This window comes from Hemiscyllium ocellatum, chromosome 23 (genome assembly GCF_020745735.1).
Source record: "Hemiscyllium ocellatum isolate sHemOce1 chromosome 23, sHemOce1.pat.X.cur, whole genome shotgun sequence".
In the NCBI taxonomy this organism is placed as follows: Eukaryota; Metazoa; Chordata; class Chondrichthyes; order Orectolobiformes; family Hemiscylliidae; genus Hemiscyllium; species Hemiscyllium ocellatum.
Window position 1 is genome coordinate 22,565,798 of NC_083423.1, and position 27,041 is coordinate 22,592,838.

Here is a 27,041-nt window from a genome sequence, read left to right on the forward strand (position 1 = left end):
TTCTCCAGCTCTCTCTACCCACAACCCCTCACAACCCTATCTCCCTTCCACACTCCCATCTCCAGTTCACTCCCATCTCTGACACCCCCAGCATCCTCTCCATCTCTCCCACCTTGATGCCTTCCCCTGGAACCATTGCCCAGCGTGCTCACTGCTCCCTAGAACTCATTAACTGCACAATGTGTGATTTGAGGTGGTGCACAGAGACTGCGCGAGTAACAACAATCACCGACTCACGGAGTTATTGAGTCAAAAAGCAAACAAACAGGCACTTTGGTCTAACTCATCCTTGTAATCAAGCTGCCCAAACTCATCTAGTCCCACTTGCCTGTGTATGATCCATGTCTCTCTCAACCTTTCCTGTTTGTGTCTCTGTGCAAATGTATTTAATGAGCCAGATGCTTTATCCAACTGAGCCACAGTGCCACCACTTCCTCAGGATAATCCCTTTGGCCAAGTAGCTTCAGCTGCTTTATCTTTGACTCTGTGATTTACCATTTATAATGCACAAATGTTATTGTCAGCAAGAGATAATCCAACCAATTGCCTTTGCTTTTCAAATGCCCACAAAAACAGTTGAATATTATTAACCAGAATATTTGCAGGACCAGCTGTATAACATACAGGTCAGAGGCTGTGAATTCTGCAGTGGCTAACCCACATCCCAACTGTATCTGAATGCTAGAACACCCTCCCGGTGAAGACGGGATGTACCTGTTCCAGTCACACTGCACTAATTCAAGAAGGAAGCTCACAGCCAGCACCTTCCCAAAGGGGAATAGAATTAGACCTTGCAGTAATACTCACATTGTGGAAATGAATTATAAAACCTATCCATGTCCCTGTTCTGCTGTCTCCTCCCCAGTATAGCATTGACAGAACAGATGGGTAGGAAGCATCAGTGGGACAGGAAGGCTGCTATAAACTAGACTCACAGTAACAAACACACAACTCATGATGTAATTTTTAATCTTGGCTGAGAAACTAAGTCAGTACAGTCATCATTGGCTGTGACCGCAACTACAAGTAGATGGAGGCACTACATCCACTCTCAGTCAGGATCCATGGAGCGTTGTTGGTTTCATTTAGTAGAGCAGAGACCTGGCAGTTTGTAGGAGCAAAGGGAATGTAATTTGACTTTGCAGAACATATCGTTCCAGTAAAGTAACTTCCCTGGAGGAAAGAGAGAATGAGGTCAGTGAATTAGACAACTGTGCGTGTGATTGGTTCATCCTCTGTTTTTGGGAGCATCAATAATCTCGTCATTTGTTGTTGTTGCATTGCCATAGTCTGACCAGACCATAGGGGCTGCTCTCTCATTAGAGAGAAGTGACTGGTGGTGATTTAACCTGAGGGTCACCAAACCTCAGTCAAGGAAAGAGGTTGAGAAGAAGAGTCCTTCATGGTACCCTCAAACTGATGATGGGAATTGAACCCACACTGTTGGCATCACACTGCTCTGCAAACCAACCATCCATCCAACTGAGTTAACTCGATCCCATCTTGTCATTATCCCATTGCGTGATGTAAGATATCGGTCACAACCTTATATTTACTGGGTCAGCCACAATGGGGAAAAGAAAATCATTTGAAGCTTCTCTATTGAAAGATCAATTAGTTGGACGATGTCTTCATTACTCTTTTCAGTGTTGTCTGAAGGGATGTGTGTTTACATTAAATAATGTAAGTGTTGTCACTATCTGGCTGAAGTTCTGAGTTCTGATTTAAAACAGACACTGTCTACGAGATGTGTGATAATTATTTGTCAATAGCCACAGGGTGATGCTGTATAAATATCCGATGGTTCTTTAAACAACACACACTTCTGCTGCAAGGAAATAGTTTCAATGAACAACCTGAACAGACTGGCCTGAGGTCAAGGTTCATTAAAGCTGGGAGATGAGCCTCTTTCCAGAGAAAACAAGCAATGATCTTACTGAGTGGAAGATGAACAGACTGTGTCAGATGACACTGTTGTGATGTTTGCCCGTGGTCAAACTGACCAATCACTGAAGGCAGGGCAGTGTCAAGGTTTGATCTCACTGGCTGCTGACAAGGAAATGGAGTATAAGGGAATGAGCCCAGGGCGGTAGCGAGCTCTCTCAGGAACAGGAGTTGTCTGATCACCGGCTGGAGCAGGCTGAGATGGAACAGGCTGATCACATGTTACAGTCTGATCTGGAGTGGTTTCTTCAAAGAGGATTGTGAAAGCTCACCGCGGGTATTGGAGGTTATTAAGAACAAGGTTTGTTGTAAGTCACATGATTGGTGATGAGTGTTACTTTGCTGTCGGCCCCTGCTCGGGCTGTGTTTAAACAATGCCTGGCTTCAGTGAATCCTTGTTGCTCTGTTTCAGTTAGAGTGAAGGCTGCTCTGGACCAGCTGTCCAGCTGATCTCTGCAATTTCTAAAGAAAACCACGTTCAGGGTGGGACAGGCAGCTGCCAAAGGAGAAGTGGGCCATTCAGCCCATCAAGGCCTCTCTGCCATTCAATGAGATCACAGCTGACCTGATCATCCACAACTTCACTTTCCTGCCTATTCCCCATAACCTTGATTCCTTTCCTGATTCAAAAGCCGTCTCAGTCCAATCCTCCATTCCCTTTAAAGGAAAGGCCAGCATTCCACCTGCCTTTGTGATTATCTGTGGAGTTTGTATGCTGGCCTTTTGGGATTTTTGCCTGAGGACTCTAAACATCCCACTGTGCTGCACTGGTCTGCAGACTGAACCCACTGAAATCATATTCATCTCCTGTTGGCTTCCTGACAAACTGCATTACCACCATTTTTCCACGTTATGGACTATCTCCCAAGATTTTGCTGACTCATTTGACCAGACTCTATACGATTGCTGACTCATTGTGACATTCCTGGCTTACCTCGTTTTTGTGTGATCCACAAAGTGGTGACTGTAGGTTCCCTTTCATCCTTTAAATCATTAGTATATGGTTTAAATGATCATGGACCTAACACTAATCCCTGTGGAACCTGTTTGTTCTGTTGAGAGAGTGACTGTGGGATTTGTTGGGTAAATTGCATCTGCAAGACTTGATGTAGTGACTGGAACAAGATCAGCCTGCTGCACCTCTGAGAATACACCTTTCCTGAAAGGCTCTGTTAATTTCCGGAACACCCTCGTTTGGCCCACACCCCCCCAACGCCCCCACCAACACATCCTTCACTCACAGCACCTTCCACAGCCTCCACAAGGGGTGTAAAACTTACACCCATACCTCTCCCTTCCCTTCCATCCAAGGCCCCAAAGGATCCTTCCATCTCTGGCAGAGATTTTCCTGCACATCCAAACACCTCATCCCTGCTGTGTCCATTGCTCTTGAGTGGTCTCCTCTGTTTTGGGGAGATAGGTGCCAACTTGCAGAACATTTCAAGGACCATCTCTGGGACATCCAACAACCTCACCGTCCTGTGGTTGACCACGTCAACTCCCTCTTCCAATCTGCCAAGGACATACAAATCCTGGGCTTCCTCCACTTTGCAAGTTTCTACCCAGATCACCATTTATCATAAAAACAGGGAATACTAATGAGGAACATTCTGAGAAATTGGAGCTAGCACTTTGGAGATTTTAGAAGGGGAACTTGTGTTCCAGGCTCCCCAAGTGACCTACCTGGGTGACAGAGTGGACAAGACCAGTTATAGCCATTGGAAGATAAAGTGAGGGTGATCAAAGGTCCCCCAGCTCCCATATGTATCCAGAGGCTCAGGTCATTACCTGAACTTGTAAATTATTACAGAAAGTTCATGCGTGACCTGGCATCCACCCTGGCACTTTTTCATCAACTCCTAATAAAGTGTCAGGCTTGGAAGTGCTCTCACAGACAATCATTTGCTTTCAATGAACTAAAGATACAGCTGTCTTCCTCGATGGTGTTGGCACACTATGGTCCCTAGAATAATCTGGTGTTGATGTGCGATGCTTCTCAGTACAGCGTCAGGATGGCATTAGCTCAAAGGTGGCTCCATGATAACAAATGCCCAATAGCATTGGCATCCAGGACATTGATGCAGTCTGAGGGAAAAAATGCCCAGAAAGAAAAGAGGGAGATTTGGGGTCAGCAAGTTCCCCCAATACCTTTATGGGCAACAATCTACAAAAATCATGGACCACAAACCCCTTCTTGGTCTGTTTAAAGAGGACAAGGCAGTGCCTCCCATAGCTTGGGGCCACATTCAGTGGTGGGCTTATACTTATAACATAAAGCACTGTCCAGGAGGCTGAGTAATGAATGTGGGTGTATTGAACTGCCTCCCAAGACCAGATACACCAGTGGTGGTACTCCCAATGGTAGACTCTGCAATGATATTACAATTTCTGGACACACTCCCTGTCACAGCCTACTGTCTCAGACTTTGGACACAGAAAGATCCAGTCCTTTCCAAACTGAAACAGCTGGTATTAAGGGCCACCACAACTAGAGCCGAAAGCTTTTTGGACCTGGAGAGCCCAGCTCACGGTAGAGTACGGCACATTATTACAGACAGCAAGAGTGATTGTCCTGAGCAATGGTCACTGTCAAATACTGGTTCAACATCACCAGTACCATCGAGGGGTCTCCAAAATAAAGATTTTGGTGAGAGGTTGTGTCTGGTGCCAGGATTGGGTGCAGACACAGCTGCATTGGGGGCAGTGCCCAGAGTGCCCTGTGGCCAAGTACTGCCAGCAGCTGCCACACATCCGTGGAAATGGCCAGGTAAAGCTTGGACTCGGTTTCACCTCAACTACACAGGTCCTCTCATGGGTTCAATGTTCTTTGTCAATGCAGATGTCCACTCAAAGTGACTGGACGTGCAAAGGGTCTATTTGTCAAACATGGGGACAACAATAGAAAAATTGTGCACATCGTTTACAATATACGGAGTCTTGGAAGTGTTAGTCACAGGTAACAGCCATCATTTACCTGTAGGGAATTTAGTTGTTTCTTCAAGTTGAATGTGATTCAACATTTGAAGACAGCTCAATACCACCCCTCACTCAATGGCCTGGCAGAAAGGGCTGTCCAAACTTTGAAGGCTGGATTGAAGAAACAGCATATAGTCTCACTAGATACCAAGCTGTTACACTTCCTGTTTGATTAAAAGACGATGCCACATGCTACTACAGGGACAGCACCAGCAGAGTCACTAATGGGTAGGACAGGTTTAAATCTTCCCAAACTGAGGGGAGAGTGAAATGTTATCAAGAACTCTAATGCTGGACCCAAGACTCTGCCAAATGTAAAAGACAGTTTGATACAGGGTATGCAGTTTGATATAAGAATCATGTACAAGGCCCTGCATCAGTAAGAGGCATGGTCGATGTGAAACCAGGGTCAGTAATGTACAACATTCAGCTACGTGCAACATTCCTGAATGAAAGCTGCAATTTCACAAACGGTGCAGGAGCAAACCATGCCCTGACCCTGGGAACCTTTGGGAAATGCTGCTGGACGCTGTGGATCCACCCTCTCCTTCAAGCATTCTCGAGTCCCCTGACTCAGAGATGGACATAACTGAAGTAGCTGCCTCGCTGTCTTTGCCACTGAAAGCAGGGAGTGAAATTCTACCGAGCTGCTCCTGGAGCAAAGGGAGAGCTCCTGTGCTTTACACGCTTCCCGTGTTGGGTTCCAAGTCAGAAGAACCTGACCTGGTGCTAAAACACCCCCAGGAAGCTTTCCAAGGAAAAGGTGCAGCCTATGTCCTCAGATTCAGTGGGTCAGGGATGCAGTGATTGTAACAAGGTCAGCTGTGTAGATCTCATAGAATATGAGTTCCCTGATTGGGGCTGTAAATCTGCTCCAATCAGGGAGCCCTGGCTGACAGATTTAAAGGGGAGTATTAGAGAAGCTGTCACTTTGGTATGTGCCTCTTTATGAGGCTGTACTGCAGTGAAGGAGTGTTCATGTGTAACAAAAGTGTGACGTAGTGATGGGATACCGGCCTCTGTAGAATTATTTGACTTCAGAGACTATCAGTGGTTAGTGACTTGACAGGTGCCAGAACATCAGAGCAACAGAGTTCAAGAAGAAGAAAGGAACATTTTCTGAAAGCCAAGTATTACAGTGAAGTGTCTGTGTGTGTGTGTGTCTGTGTCTGTCTGCGAGTGTGTGCGTGTGTCTGTGCGTGTGTCTGTGCGTGTGTCTGTGTGTTTCTGTGTTTCTGAATGTGTGTGTGTTTCTGTGTGTGTGTCTGTGTGTCTGGGTGTGAGTATGTGTGTCTGCATGTTTGTGTGTCTGTGCGTCTGTGTGTGAGTGTGTGTGTGTGCATGTATGTGTGTATGTCTGCATGTTTGTGTGTGTTTGTCTGTGTGTGAATGCGTGTGTCTGTATGTGCATCTGTGTGTCTGTGTGTGTGTGTCCGTGTCTGTGTTTGTCTATATGTGAGTGTGTGTGTGTGTGTGTGTGTGTGTGTGTGTGTGTGCCTGCATGTTTGTGTTTCTGTGTGTGTGAGTGCGTGTGTGTCTGTGTGTGGTGATGTTCAGGGGATATTTCGATTCATAATAAGCTTTTGCACTTCAACATCATTTGCTATGTTAAATCGATTAATACTCCATTCAATAAGTTCTACTGGTAATAAATTAATGAATTGTGAAGAAACCTGATGGATAGATCTTAATGTTTAGAACCTGCTTTTCAACTGATCATAGAGTCATAGAGATATACGGCATGGAAACAAACTCTTCGGTCCAACCCGTCCATGCTGACCAGATATCTCAACCCAATCTATTCCCACCTGCCAGCACCCAGCACCCAGCACATATCCCTCCAAACCCTTCCTAAAATCTATATAATTTTTTTCAGTTTTGTTGTGGACGGTGGAATAGTGAGACTCGAATGATAGGAGCGTCGGTCGGAGTAAACTCAACCACACAGAATCCAGTTGGAATCACACCCAGGGATCTATTTACCTTTCCCTTAGACATTCGGCAACATTGACTTACCGACGGCTTGCACACAATTTTCTTCACCACGAAAGTTATCGGGTTGGTTCAACCTCCACATCATAAAATCTGATGAAGATCCATCAGTCCAGAGGTAAGTCCCCTCCTGTGGAGATATAAACTCATACTATTTAAAAATATACAGTTTGCTTCCCCTAAATAATGTAAAGTAGCAATGCCAGTAACGTTACCTTGTAGATGTCATTCAAGCCAATCCAAAAACCTTTAGATGGGGATGAATTCTTTCGAATAAAATGACTCTGCTCCTCCGAGTGTATGGAAGCAAGATGACCACCAGGAGCCAGCGATCGACAGTGCCACTTAAAATGATTTTAAAAAGGCAATTTATTCCTAGTCACATTTTTATATTGAACACATTCAATTATGTTTCTCCACCAGGTTTAATTTTGAAACTTTGCTGCAGTGGGGAATATAAACAATAAAACTACAGCCCCATGATTGTGTGTCCACAAGGACCTGATATGGGCTGACTCCAATCTTCAGTGAATGGTGCCACACTGAGGCTGAGGATTTGGGACCAATCTCATTGTGGCTTCAACCCATCAGATAGAAATGTCAGCAGCTTCTGTGTAACAGCTGATATTGGGCTGGGCTTGTGCTCAAACGCTCTGTGGGTGACACTGTGTTTCCTGTTCTCCCCAAGTTTTATCCACACACAGCTGTCAATCCAGATGTGGACAGTCTCTGCAGTCCATGTCACTGTGCAGTGACCACATTGACAGCAACAGATTTCTCACAATGACATACCACAGCACATTGATGCTTGTCAACTTTAGATCGTATTCTCAGGAGATCATGTGATTCAGTGATGGGTTCTTAGGAATTAAACAGGTTGTTGCTGTAGGGATTGTAAAGTTGCACAATGACTGATTCTGGTTCAAGCTGAAATGTACAGCCAATGGATGATGGAGAAGGGCAGAGTCTTGTCAGGGCCTGACCCACATGGGATATGGTGAGAAATGTGGCAGGAACATGTGAGAGGTCCTGCAAGGCCTATCTCGATATCAGGAACAACTCTCTGCAACTTTAAACTACTTTCTCAGCAATGAGATGAGATTCTCACTGGGGGGTAGTAAGTTGCTTATTAAGGAGGAATAATCTTTGTTAACTGCAAATATTGACTCATTAATATGCAGCTGCCCATCCTACTACCTGCCAGGAGCAAACCAGATGCTGAAAATTCAGAACATGGACAGTGAGTACCTGGCAACGTCAACCCATGACCTGCTTCGTTAGGACCTTCATGTTGGGTGCCAGTTTCAAATATCTCTTGGCACACTCTTAGGGAGTTTCCCCCCAGGAAAGAAGGGGAGGGGAGGATCAACCAGAATGAGTGCATTCAAGGACAGAGATGAGAGAGAAGAACATAAGGCCACACCCCCTCCCCATTATTGCAATGTAAAATGATGGATGAGAGTTTAACATTGAGTCCAAAAATAGCCTATATCATTGCTATGGATTGCTAGATTGGAATTTGTTAATTATGCTGTGAAACCAAAATATAGCCGTTAATTTTTCCATGTCTGCACTTCAGTGTTTTTCCATTGTAAAATTTGACTTAACATATGGACAGGAAATTCAATGCATGTACAGAGATTTACTGTCATATATACCCATGTACAGGTCAATCTTTTGTCAAAGTACACCCCTGTTTTAGCCAAAAAATCATGTATTTTCTATATATCTTGTGCATTAGTTGACCCTGTGTTATAAACCTCTTACAAAGGAAACTGTATGATCTCATTAATCCACTTAGACAAAATCACATTCATTCATTCGTACTATTAACTCTATTCGTTGCTCTTTGTTTACTATATTGTGTCTTCATTCATTCATTCACTCATTCATTTATTCATCCATTCATAATTCTACTTACTGCACTTGGTTTATTACAGCACATTTTGATTCATTTATTAATTCAGACTGGTACGAAGTCTATCAATACTTAATGCACTTTATTCATTACACATCCAAAAGTTAATATCATTAAAAATTAATCATTTTAATTGTGCCATTATATCTGAATGAAAGTGAGATGTATTAGTCAAATACCGGTTTATCTTTAGTTCTTTGACAGGTTTGTTAATGTTGTTGAGGTTCAGAACATACAAAAGTAAATGGGACGAAAATGGAAGAATTTGGCGGGAAAGTTCAAGATGCTTCCACATTCAGAATTTAATAAATGTTTCATTTTCCGAGTGCAATTATATCAGGCCATGATGATGTTGAACAGTGTGATTTCGAAGGATTTTATGAATCTTTAAAATATTAAATTTTCAAAATGATCACTTGCTTTTATCTGGTAATTACCTTTACTGTAATTCATTGTGTTTTTCTTCTATACCTGGGATTAGTTGTACGATCAAATCGACTTCTGCTAATAATATAGTATTTTGAACTGCAGCATGAATTTCAGCTTCTCAAAACGAGCATCTGTGTATTCGTCCACCCTCTAAATTGAACCCTTAATCGTTGTCTGACAAATTCAACCTGACACCTGTCTGTACTGTAATTCAGATCATGATTATATACGGCATATTTACAACATTTGCAAAAACACTGCTAATATCAAAATATTATGGAAATCCACCAAAGGCTGTAAATAAGCTATCCCACCCGCTGAAGCTCCAGGTGGAAGGTACAACATTTGAATGTAAAATACAACATGGAACAGGACAGACAGGCCCTTCAGCTGACCATTTGTGATCACCGTGATGTCATTCTAAATGGATCCGACCTTCCTGTATGTGATCTGTCTTCTCTCTATTCCCAGCCTGTTCTTGTGTCTGTCTAACAACATCTTCAAACATATCTGCATCTGCCACTTGCCCCAGCTGTATATTCCAGATGCTGACTGCCCTCTGGATAAAATATGTGCCTCATACACATCCTTTCAACTTTCCCCTTTCACCTCAAACCTATGCCACCTAGTATTTGACATTTTCACTCTGAGAAAAAGATTCCGACTATCCACCCGATCTGTGCATCTCTTATATATTCCTCAGGTCACCTCTCAGCCTCTGCTGTTCTAGTGAAAGCGATCCAAGTTTACCTCATCTCTCCTAGAGAGCCAATACACCCCAATGCAGCAGCACCTTGGTAAACATCTTCTGCACTCTCTCCAGAGCTTCAACATCCTTCCTATAATGTGACAAACAGAACTGCACATACTATTTTAAATGTGACCAAACTAAAGTTTTATTCAGTTACAACATGGTTTGCCAACTTTTATCCTCTGTGCCCTCACTGATGAGGGGAAGCATGCTGTTCACCTTCTTTACTGCCTTATCCACTTGTCCTAGTCATACAGCATGGGAACAGATCCTTTGGTCCAACCAGACATCCCAATCTGACATTGTCCCATTTGCCAGCATTTGGCCCACATCCCTCTGAACCCTTACTATTCATACACCCATCCAGATGCCTTTTAAGTGTTGTAATTGCACCCACTTTCTCTGGCAGCTTGTTCAATACACGAATCACCCGCTGCATGTAAAGGTTATCCTTCAAGTCTTTTATCCATCTTTCCCCTCGCACCTTAAACCAATGCCCTCTAGTTTTGGACTCCCATATCCTCGGAAAAAGATCTTGGTTATTTACCTTATCTATACTCTTCCTGATTTTATAAAGCTCTATATGATCACTTTTCAGCCTCATATGCTGCAAGGACAAAAGTCCCAGTCTATTCAACCTCTCCTTATAAATCAAACCATCCGGTCTCGATATAGAGTTATGGAGTCACAGAGATGTACAGCACGGAAACAGACCCTTCATTCCAACTTGTCCATGCTGATCAGACACCCAAACCCAATCTAGTCCCACCTGCCAGCACCCAGCCCGTGTCCCTCCAAACCCTTCCTATTCACATATCCATCCATATGCCTTTTAAATGTTGCAATTGTATTAGCCTCCACCACTTCCTCTGGTAGCTCATTCCATACATGTACCACCCTCTGTGTGAAAAGGTTGCTCCTTAGGTCTCTTTTATATCTTTCCCCTCTCACCCTAAACCTATGTGCTCTAGTTCTGGACTCCACCACCTCAGGGCCATCCATGCCACTCATGATTTTATAAGCCTCTATACGGTCACCCCTCAGCCTCCAACTCTCCAGGGAAAACAGCCCCAGCCTATTCAACCTCTCCCTGTAGCTCAAATCGTCCAATCCTGGAAAGATCCTTGTAAATCTTTTCTGAACCCTTTCAAGTTTCACAACATCTTTCCATAGGAAGGAGACCAGAGTTGCACGCAATATTTTACAGCGGCCTAACCAATGTCCTGTACAGCCGCAACATGACCTTCCAACTCCTGTACTCAATACTCTGACCAATAAAGGAAAGCAGGCCAAACGCCTTCTTCACTAACCTATCTACCTGTTTCTCCACTTTCAAGAAGCTGTGAACCTGCATTCCAAGGTCTCTTTGTTCAGCAACACTCCCTAGGACCTTACCATTAAGTGTATAAGTCCTGCTGAGATTTTCTTTCCCAAAATGCAGCATCTAACATTTATCTGAATTAAACTCCACCGGCCAGTTCTCAGCCCATTGGCCCATCTGATCAAGATCCCAGTATAATCTGAGGTAACCTTCTTCACTGTCCACTGCACCTCCAATTTTGGTGTCATCTGCTAACTTATGCTCACAGCCAAATTATTTATACAAATGATGAAAAGTAATGGACATAGCTCTGATCCTTGTGGCATTCCACTGGTCACAGGCCTCCAATCTGAAAAACAACCCTCCACCTTCTGTCTTCTACCTTTGAGCCAGTTCTGTATCCAAATTACGAATTCTCCCTGTATTCCATTAGATCTAACTTTGCTCACCAGTCTCCCATGGGGAACCTTGTCGAACACCTTACTGAAGTCCATATAGATCACATCTACTGCTCTGCCCTCATCAATTTGCTTTGTTTCTTCTTCAAAAAACTCAATCAAGTTTGTGAGACATGATTCTCAATGCACAAAGCCATGTTAACGATCCCTAATCTTTTCTTGCCTTTCCAAATACATGTAAATCCTGTCCCTCAGGTTTCCCTCCAACAACTTGCCCACCACCGACATCAGGCTCACTGGTCTATAGTTCCCTGGCTTGTCCTTACCACCTTTCTTAAACAGTGGCATCACAGTGCCAGTCTTCCGGCACTTCACGTGTGACTATTGATGATACAAATATCTCAGTAAGAGGCTCAGCAATCATTTCCCTAGCTTCTCACTGTGTTCTAGGGTACACCAGATCAGGTCCTGGAGATTTATCCACTTTTATACATTTCAAGACATCCAGCACTTCCTCCTCCATAATATGGACATTTTACAAGATGTCACCATCTATTACCTTACATTCTATATCTTCCATGTCCTTTTCCACAGTAAATACTGATGCAAAATACTCATTTAGTATCTGCCCCATCTCCTGCGGCTCCACACAAAGGCTGCATTACTGATCTTTGAGGGGCCCTCTTCTCTACCTGGCTTTCCTTTTGTCCTTAATGTATTTGTAAAGATCCTTTGGATTGTCCTGAACTCTATTTTCCAAAGCTATCTTATGTCCCCTTTGTGCCCTCCTGATTCCTCTTTTAGGTATACTCCTACTGCCTTTATACTCTTTGAAGGATTCACTCGATCTATCCTGTCTGTACCTCAAATGCGCTTCCTTCTTTTTCTTATCCAAACCCTCAATTTCTTTAATCATCCAGCATTCCCTATACCAACCAGCCTTTCCTTTTACCCTAACAGGAATAAACTTTCTCTGGTCTCTTGTTACCTCATTTCTGAAAGCTTCCCACTTTCCAACAGTCCCTTTACCTGAGAACATCTGCACCCAATCAGGTTTTGAAAGTTCTTGTCTAATACCATCAAAATTGGCCTTCCTCCAATTTAGAACTTCAACTTTTAGATCTCGTCTAACATCTTTGTGAATTTTTATTGCACTCTTTCCAATTTAATAACATCCAACCTGACTAGAATTGTACACAGTACTCCAAATGTGGCCTTACCAATATCTTGTACAGGTGTAACATGACATCACACATCCTCAATGAGCGATGAGCACAAGTGTGCCCAATGTTGCCTTCACCACCCTGTCCACCTGAGACACCACTTTCAAGGAACTATGGGACTGCACCCCTATGTATCTCTATTTGCCTACATTCCCCATGCCCTATCATTGACTGCGTAAGTCCTGCCTGTTGCTCAACAAAACCCTATCCATTACAGGTGTAAAGTTAATAATTGATCTTGTATCCACTGCTGTGTGTGGAACAATACTCGCACCCTTTAGGTGCTCTTGCTCTTTTGAAGGGAGCATGAATTGCAACTGCACCTGGGATTGCAGGCTTAATTAAAGATTTATCATAGTTTTATTAGAGTTATTATATATTGCTAATATAAGACTTTTATTCATTTTATTTCAATAAAATTAAAAAAAACAAAGATACTAAACAAAATTATTTTTTTCTGATGGACATTTTATAAAACCAGCTTTTCAGGGTCGATAGTGAATGGCTGAGGTGTTTTATTCTAAATTCATAAGTTAAAAAAAAGGTTTGAAGATATTTTTGAAAAGCCAAACAGTTTTTTTAATAAAGTGCTGTGTTTTATTTCCAGGTGTCCTACATACGGTCGTCTCTGGAAATAATTATTTCTTTCTTTGAGTAATTTGTTAGGAGAGGTCTTTTTTTATTTAGTTAATCAGCTAAGTGATTGATTTTATTTTAGTCTTATATGTTTGATAAATACATTTTAAAATTCTTTTCCATTTTAACATTATTTTCTGTAGGTAATTAGAGGTAGCTGATTTGATATAAAAGGTGTTATTGGAAGTTCCTTTTTTCAGGTGTAATGTTATTGGTACATATGAGATGGCTAATAGATTGAGAAAAATGATTACATACCAGGATCAGTCAGACAGATGGGTGACTGTCAGGAAAGATAATGAGATATTCAAAAGCCTCCGCTGGCTATTCCTAAATGGAAGGCCAGTCAGTTATTGGACACTTGGAATAATTCTAATGTTCGGCAATGTTTAACAACATTTCATGGAATTATTGTTACAGGGGAGTCTCCGTCATAGACTGGAGATTCTGTGGTGGTCAGTGTAAATTTAGGATGGTTTGTTGCTTTCCTGGTGCTAGGATTAAGAACTTCTCTAAGTGTTTCAAATATACTGTTAAAGGTGAGATTGAGAAGCAGGAAATTATTATATTACTTGTTCACATTAATGTAATAATGTCAAATGGCATTTTTAGGAAAAAGGTTAAAGCAGTACAAAGTAAATATAAGAGGTAAGGTAGTTGATTTTTAAAAATCCCAAAAGTAGTAATTTCTGTTTTATTCCCAATGCCAAATTCAAACAAGGGAGAAAACAAAAGGTTAAAGGTCATAAATCAATGGCTGAAGAGCCATTGTTCAGGGATTCAGCTTTTTGGACAATTGGAACGTCTTTTGGGATTGCTAAGACCTGTTCAAAAGGGATGGGTCTCACTTGAACTGGAAAGGGACAACTATCTAAGCAGGGAGATTTGCTCGTTCCGTTAAGAGAGACGTTGTAATGAAAGAGAGTGGGAGTGGAGGAAGTTTAAGCAGCAATTAAATAAAAGGATTGAGGGGTAAGGTTCAGAATGTGGTGAGAACATCAATTAGAAAAGAAAGACAGGAAAGAGTCAGAGTCTGTAGTAACACTGAAGGAGCAAATTGCTCCTATTGCAGTGCAAGAGGTCTTACAGGTAAGGCTGATGAACTGAGGGCATGTTCAGGAACAGGAGATTGAAACATCATAGCTATTACAGAAACTTGGCTGAGAGATGGGAAAGACTGGTAGCTCAATGATCTAAGTTTTAGATGCTATTGGAAGGATCAGAAAGGAGGCAAGAAAGGAGGGGAAGTGGCATTTTTGATTATGGAATAAATTACTGCTGGAACTAGAGAAGATATTTCTGAAAAATCGGCCAGTGAAAATATATGGGTAGAAGTTAGAAATAAGTAAGGAAAGGTCACTTTGATGAGATTGTGCTAAACGCCCCACAATAATAAGAGGGAAACTGAGAAACAACTATGAAGAGGGATCTCAGATATATGTAAGCAGAAGAAGGTTCTAATAATGGGGGAATTTTAATTTTCCAGACATTAACTAGGGATAGCATAGTGTCAATGGTTTGGATGATTAAGAATTTGTCAATTTTGTTCAAAAAATTATCTTTGTCAGTGTGTGGATGCTCCAACTCAAGGCAGAGCAAAACTAGACCTTTCTTTGGGAAATAAGGCAGGGCAGGTGACTGCGGAAAAAGTGAGGGAACACTTTGGGTCAAATGATCATAATTCTATTACTTTTAAAACAGTTATGGTAAAGAATAAGTCTTCCATAAAAGTTAGATTTTTTTAAATTGGAAAAAGACAAATGTTAATGATACGAGTCAAGAAATTTCAAAAGTTGATTTGAGTGAACTCTTTGAAGGTAAAAGTATGTCTGAAAAGTGGGAAGCGCTCAAGAGTGTGATGATGAGAGTTCAGAGGCATTTTGTTCCTTTTTGAGAAAAGGGTAAGGCTGGTAACGATCAGAAGTCATACGACTATAACCTGGTGTCATGTGACTTCTGACCTTGTCCACCCCAGTCCAACACCGGCACATCCACATTAAGGCTGGTGAGATTCAGGAATAATGGATGAATAAAGATAGAGAGGTTCTAGTCAAGGATAAAAGAAAATCTTACTTTTAAGCATAGACAACTTGGTTCAGTTGAATCTCTTAATCAATGTAAAGAATGTTGGGGCATTCTTAAGAAAGGAATCAGGAAGGCAGAGAGGGGATATGACAGAGTCATAGAGTCAGACAGCGCAGAAACAGACCCTTTGGTCTAATCCATGCCAAACATTCCAATCCATGCCGAACATAATCCCAAACTAAACTACTCCTACCTGCCTGTTCCTGGCTTATATCCCTCCAAACCTTTCCTACTTTGTACCTATCCAAATATCTTTTAAATGTTGTAATTGGACCTGCATCCACAACTTCCTCTGAAAATTCATTTCTCAGACAAACCACCTCTGTCTATCAAAATTGCCTCTTATAGCTTTCTCCACTCACCTTCAAACTTTGCCTCCTAGTTTTGGTGCCTGTACCCTGCAAAAAGACCTTAGTTATTCATTCTATCTGTGTCCCTCATGATTTTATAACCTTCGGAAAGCTGACCCTTCACCCTCTGAGGCTCCAGGCTTTGTGGAAATGTTGTCGAGCGGTTTGGATACTCCCCAACGATATCTATTCCTCTCAGCATTTTAATAGCAAAAGAACTTCCTTTCTCAGTTACCTTCACAACTGAAAGACTTTTAGTTCCTTGAACTACTTTTCTGTCTCTGCAATGCAATGATCTTTAACGTCGGGGACCTACTTCAAACTTGAGCAGAATAATCACAAACATTTTGAACAATAAACTTTAGTGAACATCATTACAATGATGCATGTGTAAGTCACAGTATGTTCTATTTGAACACGGACAATTATTTTGATATTAAGTATCTAAAGAAGAAAATTCTTAAATTAAAATTGTTATGGGACAATGTTAAAACTTGGTTCATACTTTTCATTCCTGCTAAATTATTTTGTTAAGGGACCCTCCATAATGAGCAGATTCAATGTCATAGTTGATTTCCTTCCTCATTTAATTTAGAATATTATGGAGTTCATGTTACCCAGGTAATATATACACAGCTTCAGAAATATCCAGGAATATACAAGAAGCTTCTTTCATTTTGTGTTCAGTCATTTCAGAAACACTGAGGAACAAACCCAATATCTTACAATGGAGATTCCAAGGACTTACCTCAGCATCAATCCAAGACTTTTTCTCAAGAACAAACTTGTAGCAAGAACTAAAATAAATGAAGCCATCATAACAATTCTGTTTGCCCAGGAGACGACATTTCTCGAAGTCCTGATCCGTATGTGCTGAATTCTGCGTAGCCAGTTGATCAGCTGCAGATTAAAACAGGCTGTAATAATCACATCATTCTCAGTTCACTTCCCCTTCATGAGGCGAGAAACTGATGAGCACGTGGTCAATGGGGCCGGCTTCAGAGTGAGATTTTCCAACTGACTGCAATAACCTTCGCACACATTGTTTGTTTACATGAAACATAGAGAAAGTGCAGCACAGAAACAAAGTTAAAAATCATACAACACCAGGTTATAGTCCAACAGGTTTAATTGGAAGCTTTTGGAACGCCACTCCTTCATCAGGTGGTTGTCCAGCACAGAAACAAGCTGCTTAGTACAGTCAGTCAAAGACAGTGTTTATTTCCCACATTGTTCACATTATCACCTTATATTTCTGCCACTTCATTCATTCCCATCCCCATTCAGAATTGCAAGATCCTGGTCTGTTCTTCACACACTTGTCACTTGGCCACCATCAGTATTTATGAGGCTTCATTCTCCACCTTCTCACAGGCAGTGCTCTTCCTACAAAGTGGTGGGGGAAGGTGTGACACAATCCTGAGCCATAAACTGAGCGCAGAGATCTTCAATTCTTCAAAGAGGGAATGAGGGAGCTTCTGAAAACTGGCAGTGTATTAGAAATGAGGGGAGACTAGGATTGGACTGGGTGAATATTAATGACTATGGGGAGTGAGCAGGATTATGGGGTTCAATTGATTTGGATATTAAATGACACGGAGAGTCAGCACAGCAGGAGATAACTGAGTGAGATACATTTGAGGAGGAAATGTGAGAATAGGATCAGATTGTGAGTGGGTCAGTAATGGGTCTCTGTGAGTGAGAATAGAAAGGGATTAGTCTGTGGGAGTCTATTAAAGCATTTGAGCAGTGAGCAGGAGGGTAGGTTTGGACTGAGTGGAAAATGAATTCATGGAGAGGGAGTAGGAGAGTGGGATGAGAATGGGAATGAGCAGGAATGTGGGATCAAACTTAGAGAAAAAGCTGGGCTGGGCATTGCCATGTGCCCTGGGCACAGAAGGAGGAGGGGGAGGGGCAGTAAAATCAGGTGGGATGGTGAAGCATGCTGTGCCCATATGGAGAGTGGGCAGACAGTTTATGTGGAATGTGTAGAATATCAAACACGTGTCAATGGTTAGGTCATTGCTCACTTTCAGAGATCTCTCAAGGTACTGTCTCTGTCCGTTTTCTCTCATTCACACAACAGGACATCCATTAACCCCTCAGCTCACAGCATTAACCTGTCTTCACACACAATGTTAGGTTGACCCTACCTGCAACATCACTGACCATCAATGTACTCAGCACCAATCCCATCAGCAGCATCATGTCTGCAGTGAAGTTCCTTTCCCCTCACCTGAAACACAACAAAAATGATTCAGCATCAGTGTCCAAGTTTCACAGTTAAGATGGGGCTCTCCTGCTCCTCTTCTTACCTCTCCCTCTCCGTCTCTGTCTCTGTCTCTGTCTCTCTCTCTCTCCCCATTGTCTGAAGTGATGAGGTGTCAAATATTATTGTAAATAATTATAGCAGACCGTGAAGAAGGAAGGAACCATTGAAATCAGATCCAATTGACTCGAGTATCAATGATATCTAAATTCCTGCTGACCAATCAGAGACTTGCAGCTCAGCGCAGAAGGGATTGGAAATCATGAGAATGTTCCAGGAGTTACACATTAAATTGTAAACCGTGGCACTGGAACAGCTCAGTGAGAAAGGAAACTGTACTCATGGTTCCTGATCTATGTAATAAGGTGGAAGTGAATACATTGCTAGGATCAGGAATTAATGAACGTTCACAATGAGAATTTCTTTTCTTCATTTCTCGGACTTAGGCATCACTGGCTGGGCCAGCATTGATAGCCCATCCCTATTTGCCCTTGAGAAGGTGGTGGTGAGCTGCCTTCTTGAATCGCTGCAGTCCACTTGACTTTCTAGTGATTGTTACAACTAAATGGCTTGAGAGGCCACTTCAGAGAGCAGTTGAAAGTCAACCACATTGCTGTGGCTCTGGAGTCACATGTAGGCCAGACGAGGTAAGGATAGCAGATTTTCTTCCCTGAAGGACATTAATGAACCAAACAGGTTTTTCCAACAATTGACAACAGTTTCATGGTCATCTGTCAACTCTTTATTCCTAAATTTTTAAAAATTGAATTCAAATTCCAACATCTGCCATGGCAGGATTCAAACCCAGGTTCCCAGAGCATTATTCTGGGTTTCTGGATTAATAGGTAAGTGATAATACCATTTGGCCATCACCTCTCCAGGAGAGAATGTTTACAGTGCAGTCACTATAAGTGAATAATATTCACATGGATGTGTAAAATATTTTACCATTTGACCTGATGAATAAGAGTGCTATACCAGATCTGTTATACCATTTCTCTCCCTGTTGGGAGGTTTCCTTCATGCAATAGCAGTGAGATTGAATCTGTTTATAAAGAACAGGGTCCATTCACAATCACTGGCAGCTTTCAAAAAGGAACATGATCGAGGTTTGTTCAGGAGTGACATTGAGGGACAGGGAGATAATGAAATCTGTGAATGTGTGATCTTATTCACCTCCCGGTGTCAATGGAACTCTGGAAGAATTGTTTATTTACAGTTTGATCTGTAAATTCCCTCAAGCCCCTATCTGGTAATGTAGGCTATCTGACAAATCACTGGTTAGGTCTCGATAAAGGAGGTTTGGTGTCAATGAACACTGTTGATTAGAATGAGTGAAGTTCAGGTAAATCTCTGTTTCACCTGGAAGCTGTGTCTGGTGGCTTGGAGAGGGAGGAGTTAAAGAGGCAAGTATCCCATCCTCTGCAATGGCATGGGGGTGTGTAGGAGATGTTGTGAACGAAGGAGGAGTGGGCCAGCGTGTCTCGGAGGAAAATGTCCATGTGAAATGCTGGCAAGGGAAGGGAGGGGAATATGTGTCTGGTGGTGGCATCCCACTGGAGAAGACAGATGACTTATGATTCTTTGGATGTGGAGGCTGCTGGTAAGTGAGGACTGGGGGATATCAGAATGGAGAAACTGGGAGAATGGGGAGCAGGGTGTGAGACTGTAAAATGCAGCTAACAGCAGCCAGTGGGTTTGCATGAGGTTCTGGTGGCTAGCATTTCCCCGTAAATTGAAGCAGAAACGTGAAGGAAGGGAAGGAGGAGTCCAAGCTGGACCAGTGAAAGGTGAGAGCTGCATGGAAATTGGAAGCAAAATTTATACATATTTCCAATTGTGAATAAGAGAGGGAAGGAATACCAATGATGTCTTTGACAGAGATGTGGGGAGGGTCCTGAGTAGGATTGGAACACGAATGTTCCATGTGCCCCACAGAGAGACAGGTGTGTCAGGATGACACAGAGGATGATACAGAGTCAACAGAGGGATAAAGGCAGGTTACATGGGTGGGCCAAGACTTAGCAGATGGAGTATAATATGGGAAATGTAAGGGCATGCACTTTGGCAGGAAGAATGCAAGAGCTAAATATTATTTCACTTGTAAAAGACAGCAGGAAACTGCAGATCTAAGGGACATGTTTAGACTTGGAATGTATTTAGAATTCTTGGATTTTCAAAAGATTGATAAAATCCGTGCTCTCCATTGTGAGAGTGGTCAAAGAATAGATCTCCCACCTCACAGGACTCGAACTGAGAATGAGAAATTCAGACAAACCAATGGATTTGATACAGATGGAATTTCTCTGTTTCTTCATGTAAGTGCAATGTGATCATTTTGGGGAGGAGGTGGGATTTTGGTTTTCCATGTCTTTTAAGATTTTCCAAAGTACATTTTTTTTTTGTTTTGTTTATTTTCATTTTTTTTATTAATACATTTCTGTCTCATTGTTAAATCCAAATCTGTACCTTGTCTGCCTGTTTTTCAGGGCAAGACTATCACACTAATTTAAGGAAGAAATTAGGGGTCACTCTCAGTGTGCGTGCCTGTAACTGTAGGGTCACTCCCATTGTGTGTGCCTGTAACTACAAGGTCATTCCTTGTGTGTGTGTGCTTGTACCTGCAGGGTCACTCCCAGTGTGTGTGCCAGTAACTGCAGGATCACTCCCAGTGTGTCACCTTGTAACTGTTGGGTCACACCCAGTGCATGTGCCTACAACTGCAAAATCACTCCCTGTGTATGTGCCTGTAACCACAGGGTCTCTGCAAGTGTGTGTGCCTGTAACTGCAGGATCATTCCCAGTGTGTGTGCCTGTAACATCAGGGTCAGTCCCTATGTGTGTAGCAGTAACTGCAGGGTCACTCCCTATATGTGTGTGCCTGTAACTGCAGGGTCATTCCAGTGTATGTGCCTGTAACTATAAGCCCTGTGCGTATTCCTGTAACTGCAGGGTCATTCCAGTATATGTGCCTTTAACTATAGGGTCATTCCCAGTGTGTTTATCTATAACTGTTGGGTCACTCCCAGTGCACGTGCCTGTAACCGCAGGGTCACTGCCAGTGTGTATGTCTGTAACTGCAGGGTCAGTGCCAGTGTGTGTACCTTTAACTGTAGGGTCACTACCAGTGTGTGTGCCTGTAACTGCAGGGTCACTCCCAGTGTATGTGCCTGTGACTGCAGGGTCACTACCAGTGTGTGTGCCTGTAACTGTAGGTTCACTCCCTGTGTATGTGCCTGTAACTGTAGGGTCACTCCCAGTGTATGTGCCTGTAACTGCAGAGTCACTACCAGTGTGTGTGCCTGTAACTGCAGGGCCATTCACTGTGTGTGTGCCTGTCCCTGCAGGGTAACTGCCTTGGAATGTTTATGTTAGAAACAGTGAACAATTGCCTGTTTGGATCCTGCACTCCAGGTACATTCCTCTAGCTGCAGGATTAATTCTAATGTTGTTTTCCCATTGCGTAGTGTTCGACTCAATGGATATCTCTCTATTTGAATCATTGCAATCAGTTTTATGTTTCGTTTTGTGCACTATTACATCTTGTGTAAGCACCTCAATCCACAGTGTGACATACATTGTACATCTCTCAGAGTCAACAATTATACACAGTGAACGTTAATCTACCTGGACATAACCTGTGGACATTCCACTGCCTGCACAGCTAAGCCTCGTGCATGATGCTCTCTCTGCAGTACTATCTGCTGTGCACTCTGCTCTCTCTGCACTGTTATAACCAGTGTACATTCTTTCATATCCAATGTTACACTCAGTCCACGTTCCTCTGTCAGCGCTGTTACATCCAGTATATGTTCCTTTTCCTATAGTGATATTTCCAGAGTAGATGACTCTGTCTAATTTTACCCCAGTGTATACTTCTTTATCCACAGTGTTATAGTAGTGGATGTTTGTCTATCTGCTAAATGACACCCAACGTACATTCCTCTATCAGTGAATAGTTCTTCAAATATTAGCACATGAACATATGCATTAGCCAATACAATGCAATTGTAGAGTAGGTGGGGTTTGAACCTCAGCCTTATGGTTCAGAAGTAGAGACACCATCACTTACCACAAGAAGCTCTTAGGGTTCATTCTGGGATCTCCCTGTCCAGTGTAGATTTCAGCTGGTACCATTACGTACCCAAGTCCCTGTTAAGAACCAAAAGCTGATGAGATTTCTTTTGTCAACATTATCAGCCTCCACACAAAGCAGCTGTTAGAGCAGCAAAGGGAAGACCCACTGTGAGAGTTTCAGGGAAGAGAAGGGAAAGGGAGGCAGAGAGTTGCGAGACCTGGTGAGGAAAAGGGACAAGTTACACAGTGAATGATGCTCAAGATTAAACTGAAAGCTCAAGATAAAGAGAGATGCCAAAATGGAGATCAGGATGTCACGGGGGGAATGAGCTGCATTACGGGGAAATGGCCTGGTCAGCTCCCAGGCACTGTGTTCTGAGAATCCAGAAAAACCCAAGCAAATTGTGGCTGTAATCTGTTGCTAACAGGACATTGATCTCTGTCTAAATCTAAAATTAACCTTCACTGTCCCCACATAGAATCTCATTCATTTCAGCTGGTATTCTATTCCTTTCTCTGGAAATAATTTCCTCTTACACATAAATCAGTTAACCAATGTTAAACTGCACACATCTCGCCTTGGGATCCAAATGAGGTTCATTCATATGCCAATTTGGACAGTCCACCGGAGATCCATCTGTCCAAAGCCAAACGTCAAGCTGGGGGAGAGAACGAAAATCATCCTTTTAAAATGCAGACTGCTGTCACATTAAACAATTAACAATGTTATAATTTTGATCTCAATAGTTAAGAACTTTCTTTCCCAAAATCAATTTTGAATCACAATTAGTTGGCATTGGACAGAGAGCTGGGACCTGTCAAATACATTTTCTGAGGCAGGCTGGAACTCCTCCTTATTCTGGGCAGGACATCCCTAAGCAATTTCCAATATTGACAGTTGAAAATGTGTTGCTGGTTAAAGCACAGCAGGTCAGGCAGCATCCAAGGAATAGGAAATTCGACATTTCAGGCATAAGCCCTTCATCAGGAATGAGGAGAGGGTGCCAGGCAGGCTAAGATAAAAGGTAGGGAGGAGGGACTTGGGGGAGGGGCGATGGAGATGTGATAGGTGGAAGGAGGTCAAGGTGAGGGTGATAGGCCGGAGTGGGGTGGGGGCGGAGAGGTTAGGAAGAAGATTGCAGGTTAGGAGGGCGGTGCTGAGTTGAGGGAACCGACTGAGACAAGGTGGGGGGAGGGGAAATGAGGAAACTGGAGAAATCTGAGTTCATCCCTTGTGGTTGGAGGGTTCCCAGGCGGAAGATGAGGCGTTCTTCCTCCAACCGTCGTGTTGTTATGTTTTGCCGGTGGAGGAGTCCAAGGACCTGCATGTCCTCGGTGGAGTGGGAAGGAGAGTTAAAGTGTTGAGCCACGGGGTGGTTGGGTTGGTTGGTCCGGGCGTCCCTGAGGTGTTCTCTGAAGCGTTCCGCAAGTAAGCGGCCCGTCTCCGCAATGTAGAGGAGGCCACATCGGGTGCAGCGGATGCAATAGATGATGTGTGTGGAGGTACAGGTGAACTTGTGGCGGATATGGAAGGATCCCTTGGGGCCTTGAAGGGAAGTGAGGGAGGAGGTGTGGGCGCAAGTTTTACATTTCCTGCAGTTGCAGGGGAAGGTGCCGGGAGTGGAGGTTGGGTTGGTGGGGGGTGTGGACCTGACGAGGGAGTCACGAAGGGAGTGGTCTTTGCGGAACACTGATAGGGGAGGGGAGGGAAATATATCCCTGGTGGTGGGGTCCATTTGGAGGTGGCGGAAATGACGGCGGATGATACGCTGTATACGGAGGTTGGTGGGGTGGTAGGTGAGAACCAGTGGGGTTCTGTCTTGGTGGCGGTTGGAGGAGCGGGGCTCAAGGGCGGAGGAGCGGGAAGTGGAGGAGATGAGGTGGAGGGCATCGTCGATCACGTTTGGGGGGAATCTGCGGTCCTTGAAGAAGGAGGCCATCTGGGCTGTGTGGTGTTGGAACTGGTCCTCCTGGGAGCAGATGCGGCGGAGACGAAGGAATTGGGAATATGGGATGGAGTTTTTACAGGGGGCAGGGTGGGAGGAGGTGTAGTCCAGATAGCTGTGGGAGTCAGTCGGTTTATAGTAGATGTCTGTGTTGAGTCGGTCGCCTGAGATAGAAATGGAAAGGTCTAGGAAGGGGAGGGAGGAATCTGAGACAGTCCAGGTGAATTTGAGGTCGGGATTGAAGGTGTTAGTAAAGTTGATGAACTGTTCAACCTCCTCGTGGGAGCACGAGGCAGCGCCGATACAGTCATCGATGTAGCGGAGGAAAAGGTGGGGGGTGGTGCCAGTGTAGTTGCGAAGATGGACTGTTCCACATATCCTACGAAGAGACAGGCATAGCTGGGGCCCATGCGGGTGCCCATGGCAACTCCTTTAGTTTGGAGGAAGTGGGAGGATTGAAAAGAGAAGTTATTCAGGGTGAGGACCAGTTCAGTCTCACCTACCACCCCACCAACCTCCCTATACAGCGTATCATCCGCCGTCATTTCCGCCACCTCCAAACGGACCCCACCACCAGGGATATATTTCCCTCCCCACCCCTATCAGCGTTCTGCAAAGACCACTCCCTTCGTGACTCCCTCGTCAGGTCCACACCCCCCACCAACCCAACCTCCACTCCCGGCACCTTCCCCTGCAACTGCAGGAAATGTAAAACTTGCGCCCACACCTCCTCCCTCACTTCCCTCCAAGGCCCCAAGGGATCCTTCCATATCCGCCACAAGTTCACCTGTACCTCCACACATATCATCTATTGCATCTGCTGCACCCGATGTGGCCTCCTCTACATTGGGGAGACGGGCCGCTTACTTGCGGAACGCTTCAGAGAACACCTCAGGGACGCCCGGACCAATCAACCCATCCACCCCGTGGCTCAACACTTTAACTCTCCTTCCCACTCCACCGAGGACATGCAGGTCCTTGGACTCCTCCACCGGCAAAACATAACAACACGACGGTTGGAGGAAGAACGCCTCATCTTCCGCCTGGGAACCCTCCAATCACAAGGGATGAACTCAGATTTCTCCAGTTTCCTCATTTCCCCTCCCCCCACCTTGTCTCAGTCGGTTCCCTCAACTCAGCACCGCCCTCCTAACCTGCAATCTTCTTCCTAACCTCTCCGCCCCCACCCCACTCTGGCCTATCACCCTCATCTTGACCTCCTTCCACCTATCACATGTCCATCGCCCCTCCCCCAAGTCCCTCCTCCCTACCTTTTATCTTAGCCTGCCTGACACCCTCTCCTCATTCCTGATGAAGGGCTTATGCCCGAAACGTCGAATTTCCTATTCCTTGGATGCTGCCTGACCTGCTGTGCTTTAACCAGCAACACATTTTCAACTGTGATCTCCAGCATCTGCAGACCTCATTTTTTACCCCAATTTCCAATATTGTTGATTAGATGCCATTGTTGTGGCTGGATTGAAACAACTTGAGAGGAGAAATAGCTAATTCTTGAGCTATAGATCTACAGTACCATTGTCAGACAGTTATCAGGGCCCATAGCTTCTGCAGCATTCAATGTGTGTAGGAATTCCTTTCTATCAAGTGAAGTGAATCACATTATGTCATAGAGTCATAGAAAACAGACCATTCAGTCCACCTTGTCCAGACCGACCAGATATCCCAAACCAATCTGGTCTCCTTTGCCAGCACTGGGCCCATATCCCTCCAAACCCTTTCTATTCATATACCCATCCAGATACCTTTTAAATGCTGCAATTGTACCAGACTCCAGCACTTCCCCTGGCAGCTCATTCCATACTTGCATGAAATCGTTGCCCCTTCGGTCCCTTTTATATATTTCCCCTCTCACCCTAAACCTAAATTCTCTCATGATGAACTCTCCACCTCAGGGAAATGACCTTGTCAACTTATTCTATTCATGCCCATCATGAGTATATTAACCTCTATAAGGGCACCCTGCAGCCACTGATATTCCAGGGAAAACAGAACCAAACAGTTCAGCCTCTCCCTATAGCTCAAATTCTCCAACTCTGGCAATATCCTTGTAAATCCTTTCAGAACCCTTTTAGGTTTCACAACTTCATTTTGATAGGAAGGAGACCAGAATTGCATGCAATATTCCAAAAGTGGCATAACCAACATCTTTACAACCACAACATGACCTCCCAACTCCTGTACTCAATACTCTGATCAAAAAGGGGAAAGCATACCAAACGCCTTCTACACTATCCTATCTATGTGCAACTCTACTTTCAAGGAACTTTGAACCTGGACTCCAAAGTCTCTTTGTTCAGCAACATTCCCCAGGACCTTAACATTAACTGTATAAGTCCTGCTCTGATTTACTTTTCCAAAATGCAGCATCTTGCATTTATCTAAATTTAACTTCATCTGCCACTCCTCAGCCCATTGGCACATCTGATCAAGATCCCAGTGAACTCTGAGGTAACCTTCTTGGCTGTCCACTACACCTCCAGTTTTTGTGTCATCTGCAAACTGACTAATATAATTCCTGATGAAGGGCTCTAACCCAAAACATCGATTTTCCTACTCCTTGGATGCTGTGCTTTTCCAGCAACATACACTCAACTCTGATCTCTGGCATCTGCAGACCCACATTGTCTCCTGATCTTTTAGAGGCCCTATTCTCTCTCTAATTATCCTTATATAAAAACCTTTGGCATTCTCCTAACTCTATTTGC

At 43.6% G+C, this 27,041-nt stretch overlaps 1 protein-coding gene across 1 annotated transcript in view; it reads right to left on the reverse strand.

Moving 5' to 3' along the window:
- Positions 1 to 952: 952 nt before the first annotated feature.
- Positions 953 to 27,041, reverse strand: part of LOC132826584 (C-type lectin LmsL-like) — a 45,828-nt gene continuing 19,739 nt past the window's right edge. Inside the window, exons 2-6 of the mRNA XM_060842542.1 lie at positions 18,193 to 18,259; positions 16,772 to 16,923; positions 7,128 to 7,256; positions 6,937 to 7,042; positions 953 to 1,173 (exon numbers count right to left, since the gene is read on the reverse strand). Of these exons, the coding sequence (XP_060698525.1) occupies positions 1,082 to 1,173; positions 6,937 to 7,042; positions 7,128 to 7,256; positions 16,772 to 16,923; positions 18,193 to 18,259 (546 nt within the window). The 3' untranslated portion in view covers positions 953 to 1,081. The remainder of the gene's footprint in view (positions 1,174 to 6,936; positions 7,043 to 7,127; positions 7,257 to 16,771; positions 16,924 to 18,192; positions 18,260 to 27,041) is intronic.